The sequence below is a fragment of the Salvelinus alpinus genome, chromosome 1 (genome assembly GCF_045679555.1).
Source record: "Salvelinus alpinus chromosome 1, SLU_Salpinus.1, whole genome shotgun sequence".
Taxonomy (NCBI): Eukaryota; Metazoa; Chordata; class Actinopteri; order Salmoniformes; family Salmonidae; genus Salvelinus; species Salvelinus alpinus.
The window spans coordinates 19767311-19773310 of NC_092086.1; the positions used below are offsets into that span (position 1 = coordinate 19767311).

General features: G+C 40.0%; 1 protein-coding gene and 1 gene segment (V, D, J or C); both read left to right on the forward strand.

Annotated features, from left to right (window-relative positions):
• Positions 1–1577, forward strand: part of LOC139571060 (immunoglobulin lambda-1 light chain-like) — a 58138-nt gene extending 56561 nt beyond the window's left edge. The window contains 2 exon segments of the C gene segment in view: positions 131–164; positions 1002–1577. Of these exon segments, the coding sequence occupies positions 131–164; positions 1002–1327 (360 nt within the window).
• A 3391-nt stretch (positions 1578–4968) lies between these two features.
• Positions 4969–6000, forward strand: part of LOC139571102 (immunoglobulin lambda-1 light chain-like) — a 9556-nt gene continuing 8524 nt past the window's right edge. Inside the window, exons 1-2 of the mRNA XM_071393654.1 lie at positions 4969–5023; positions 5125–5453. Of these exons, the coding sequence (XP_071249755.1) occupies positions 4984–5023; positions 5125–5453 (369 nt within the window). The 5' untranslated portion in view covers positions 4969–4983. The remainder of the gene's footprint in view (positions 5024–5124; positions 5454–6000) is intronic.

Sequence of the window (6000 nt, forward strand, 5' to 3'; positions counted from 1 at the left end):
TGTTTCAGTTCCTGTCCTCTCAGTAGAGAGAGTGAAGCTCTGTCTGAATGGGATGTTTCAGTTCCTGTCCTCTCAGTAGAGAGAGTGAGGAGGTTTTTGTACGGCTGTGTATACAAACTGAATCACTGTGGTATTCGGACAAGGAACCAAGCTCATTGTCACTGGTGAGTACCCTTTCTTTTAACCTTATTTTTGTTTTCAAGGTTTTTTGTAATACGTAATAGTTAATAGAGTTACATATTTAACATTATATTCTTATTTCATATTTATTTCGTGTAAATAACCTACTTTGTGGACTGATTATCAAGTGTCATGGACACCATGTGACAGCTTCATAGCCTACAGTATATCTGTAGTTGTTGATTTCACATTTAAACTTAAAAAACGTGATGGACTATTTGACCATGTAGGTTACTGCTGTCACTTGACAACACTACTCATTTATAATGTCTCATACAATAATAATATATTTACTCAGAGGTAGATTTGAATGTGAAGTCTACATAAAGTTGTATCAACCTTTAAAATGTTTGTCCCACGTTATATTAAATAATGATAAAACCATGTATATGGTAGTTACACATAATGTTGCTACATGATTCATTACATTGCAGTTGGTAACTCTGTTTGCTGGTTGACTAGTAGTAGGATATATGTTTGATTTTATCCCTCATTCAGAACATCTGACTACTTGATTATGTTTAAACTTAGAGATCTGAACTCATTATCCACTTGCACAGAAATCTGCTTTACCTCTGAAAAGTCACATATGGAGAGTTACTTAGAAAGTCCAGCTACAAACAGACATATGAGTAATATGTAACAATAGAATTACATGGTTTTAGTGCCTTTTAATTTGAGCCCAACATGTTAATTGTTTGTAGCCTTTGAGAAAATGTAATATTTTTTATTCTACAGTATAATCACACAACCCTGTTTTATTCTACTAACATATCAAATGATTTAGTGTAATATTTATTCTGCTCATTCCATTGGTCCAGACTCTACCCTCCCTCCGCCTGTCTTGACCATCTTCCCTCCGTCCAGCGATGAGTTGAAGTCCAGCAAAGTCACCCTGGTGTGTCTGGCCAGTCAGATGGCCATGGGCTACGCTGATGTCAGCTGGACAGCGGGAGGGAATCCGGTCACCGGCGGCATCGCTACGAGTGGCCCGGTGCCGCAAGCCGACAAGACGTTCCAACTCAGCAGCTGTCTGACCGTTGACACGTCAGAATGGAACCAGGACAAAGTGTTCTCATGTAAAGTCACCGCGGGCTCCAAGTTCGCTGAGAAAGACATCAAGAAGTCTGTATGCAGCACTGAATAGCCTGAGAACCATTGTAATGTCCATTTGATTTTCTACATCACTTTTCAACATATTGTTAATGCATTAGAAGTTTAACCTGCATATATACATTATGTTCCATAAAAGATAAATAGCTAATCACACTGATATCATAGGCTATATGATAAGTAGACTTTTTATATTTGAAATGGGTTGCTTTGCAGATGTACAATAGAGGAATAGTTAGGGCTTTGCTGTATTGTGGATATTAAATAAAGAACATTCTAAAGAACAAGTGTTTGTATTTGAGCATGTTGATGAACATCAGTGTTAGCAGCACTAAATGAGGGGGAGTTTAACTGAACTCAAACAGAGCAGCCTGCTCTCTTTTGACCAGATCTAGAAATAGTTAATCTAGATATCCAGGATGTAGAGCAGGTTTACTGTAATGTTAATGAATAACCAGAGATGGACCAGAGGTTTAGTTTAAATTACAACTTCACATTATTGAGAACCTTCATTACTGTGATATGATTGTATTATAAGATCATTCTGAAAGTATATATTTAATAATCTATTTAAAATAGTTGATTTGAAAAGGCAACTTGATTATTTCCCAGGCAATATTTGCTTGTACTTTTCACTGTATGAAGAATTAAAACAACGGTACAGTAACATGATAAATTCAATATATTCATAGTTTATATTCAATAGTGTTATAAACGTACGTCTTACTATAATGTACAATAACATTTTACTCATGAATATTTTCTCTCCATACATCTTTGCCAGCAGGGGGAAAAAGAAGAGATATAATATTATAATATGCTTCCACCTTGTGGCTCAAACAGTTGTATTTCATTATAGTTGTATTTCATTGTAATCATTTCCAGACTAAATCCATCACCAGTTTCAAATCAATCACAAATGACGTTATGGAAAGTTACTGTACAGTATCTCTGTTGTCAGTACAAATCTCTCCTCAGTTCTGTGTTGGACTGGTTCAGAGAGGAGTGTAGTGATGTAGTTGAGACTAAATCAGTCTAACTAAGGTTTAGGGACCCTCCTTCCTCTAGTACTAGTGGATGGGTGTAGTAGTAGAGAGACTATATCAGTCTAACTAAGGTTTAGGGACCCTCCTTCCTCTAGTACTAGTGAATGGGTGTAGTAGTAGAGAGACTATATCTGTCTAACTAAGGTTTAGGGACCCTTCTTCCTCTAGTACTAGTGGATGGGTGTAGTAGTAGAGAGACTATATCAGTCTAACTAAGGTTTAGGGACCCTCCTTCCTCTAGTACTAGTGGATGGGTGTAGTAGTAGAGAGAATATATCTGTCTAACTAAGGTTTAGGGACCCTCCTTCCTCTAGTACTAATGGATGGGTGTAGTAGTAGAGAGAATATATCTGTCTAACTAAGGTTTAGGGACCCTCCTTCCTCTAGTACTAGTGGATGGGTGTAGTAGAGAGACTATATCTGTCTAACTAAGGTTTAGGGACCCTCCTTCCTCTAGTACTAGTGGATGGGTGTAGTAGTAGAGAGAGACTATATCTGTCTAACTAAGGTTTAGGGACCCTCCTTCCTCTAGTACTAGTGGATGGGTGTAGTAGTAGAGAGACTATATCTGTCTAACTAAGGTTTAGGGATCCTCCTTCCTCTAGTACTAGTGGATGGGTGTAGTAGAGAGAGACTATATCTGTCTAACTAAGGTTTAGGGACCCTCCTTCCTCTAGTACTAGTGGATGGGTGTAGTAGAGAGAGACTATATCTGTCTAACTAAGGTTTAGGGATCCTCCTTCCTCTAGTACTAGTGGATGGGTGTAGTAGTAGAGAGACTATATCTGTCTAACTAAGGTTTAGGGACCCTCCTTCCTCTAGTACTAGTGGATGGGTGTAGTAGAGAGAGACTATATCTGTCTAACTAAGGTTTAGGGATCCTCCTTCCTCTAGTACTAGTGGATGGGTGTAGTAGTAGAGAGACTATATCAGTCTAACTAAGGTTTAGGGACCCTCCTTCCTCTAGTACTAGTGGATGGGTGTAGTAGAGAGAGACTATATCTGTCTAACTAAGGTTTAGGGACCCTCCTTCCTCTAGTACTAGTGGATGGGTGTAGTAGAGAGAGACTATATCTGTCTAACTAAGGTTTAGGGATCCTCCTTCCTCTAGTACTAGTGGATGGGTGTAGTAGTAGAGAGACTATATCAGTCTAACTAAGGTTTAGGGACCCTCCTTCCTCTAGTACTAGTGGATGGGTGTAGTAGAGAGACTATATCAGTCTAACTAAGGTTTAGGGACCCTCCTTCCTCTAGTGCTAGTGGATGGGTGTAGTAGAAAGACTATATCAGTCTAACTTAGGTTTAGGGACCCTCCTTCCTCTAGTACTAGTGGATGGGTGTAGTAGAGAGAGACTATATCTGTCTAACTAAGGTTTAGGGACCCTCCTTCCTCTAGTACTAGTGGATGGGTGTAGTAGTAGAGAGACTATATCAGTCTAACTAAGGTTTAGGGACCCTTCTTCCTCTAGTACTAGTGGATGGGTGTAGTAGAGAGAGACTATATCTGTCTAACTAAGGTTTAGGGACCCTCCCTCCTCTGGTCCTCATGAACCCTTGTCCTGTTCCATTTTCTCTCTCTGTGTCCTCATCTGGTTCCTCACATCTGTCCTCGGTGGTGCCCTCACTCAGTCTGGTCTTGTTCACATTGGGGCGAATCCTAACTTGCAGTTCAGTCACATTTTCACTTAGTCTCCCATTGGCATCAATGCATGACTAAGTAAAGATTCACCTTAATTGGAAGTTAGGATTCACCCCATCGTGCATCAGTGATCAGAATAGAGTCTGCAGTTCTATCAACGTCCACCAGAGGAGGACATACGACCACCAATAATGACTGAGGAAAGATCTACATGTACTTTACAACAGGAACAGCTGTCTGTAGACCACTGGTTTCAGTCCCACCCAAAGACCAGCTGATAGTTTCATATCTACTATCTCTAGTTATCAGAGTCATTCACCAGGGACGTGTTGTAGATCTGACACTGAGTTACAGGCAGTGATGTGTTGTTCCCCTTCTCCCCCAGCACACACCTGCTTCCCCTCCCCTCCTCCTCTCCTTATTTATAGCTTCATGTAAATGAAGAGTTTATTTTATCTCATCTCAGAACTGTGTGGGGGAAGGGGTGGTGGGGGGGTCTGCAGGTGACCAGAGGAGTGGACTGAAACTGAAAATGTGTCCCAAATGGCACTATGTTCCCTTTATAGTGCACTACTTTTGACAAAGGCCCATTGGGTTCTGGTCAACAGTAGTGCACTATAAAGGGAATAGGGAGACATCCTGAGTACCTCATAATTATGTTGGTCTTGTGTAGAACTAGTATAGGATAATAAACTCCATTCATGGTTTGATGGAGGTAGGAGATTAGATACCTCATCATTATGTTAGTCTTGTGAAGAACTAGTATAGGATATTAAACTCCAGTTATGGTTTGATGGAGGTAGAATAGGAGTCAGTGAAGAAGACAGGGCCTCATGTAGAGCAATGAGAATAGCTGGTGATTGGTTAACTTTAGAGGCCCCTCCCTCTGTTCTTCCCTGTCTGTCTCCTTATAGGTGGGTCCTGCAGCCTCTCCTCTCCTCACACTTCAACCCTGCTCATCTCTCAGCTGGACAGTAAGGGCCGTTCACACCACACACTGACAACATGCTGGGGACACTCTGCACTCTCATCACTGCTCTAACATGTAAGGAATTTACTATATGTTCAACATGAATCACAAAAAGCCATTAGAAGTTGTTAATTCATGTATGATGAAATGTCCTAAATTGTATTTCATTCCCACAGATGTCAGTTGCCAGAAAGCAGTGAAACAGACACCTTCAGTACTGACTGTCAGTACAAAGGGGACTGCTACTTTTTACTGTGACATTACCAAACATGAAGGCAATTATGTAAGCTGGTATAAACAGGTTCCAGGAGGAGCTCCTCAGTATGTGTTAAGGTTTTACCGTACTCATGCCTCTCCTGATGAATATGGATCTGGTTTCTCCTCTGATCGTTTCACATCTAAAGCCACGTCTGATAAGGATTATCAGTTTATAATCAGTAATGTGGAGGAGACAGACTCAGCAGTGTATTACTGTCAGACATGGGACGACTCTGTTGAAGAGGCTGTATCACAGTGATATACACCATGACAAAAACCTCCTCACCAAACACACTCACTTCTGCTTTCAGATGTTCTGAATATAGATACTAACTGAATGTCAAGTCATCCTGAACCAGTGTGTCTGCAGTAGGAGAACATTCCATGCTTGTGTTTTACACAAAACCCTTCACACATTTACTAGAATGTTGTCATTAACAATTACACCTAGTTGTCACAAAGCATGAATGATAAAGTGATATTCCAGAAGGTTCAGTCCTAACAGAAGACTCCATGTATCAGACAACCTCCATGATAGTCAGTCCCCTGGTTTACAGTAGAGATGTATTACATCAACAGTCATTTAGTGATGTACTGTTAGTTCAGAACCCCACTATCAGGTACAGATAATATTATAATGTTATTATCTATATTATGACATGCTGATTTCAGTAAACTAACCAACACAACTCACATGAAACTAAATACTGCTCCTTTCAGTATAACCAAAATGATCCCATATGGTTTTTGTTAGTCCAATATAAAATATATATATTTTTGATAGTTGAATAGTT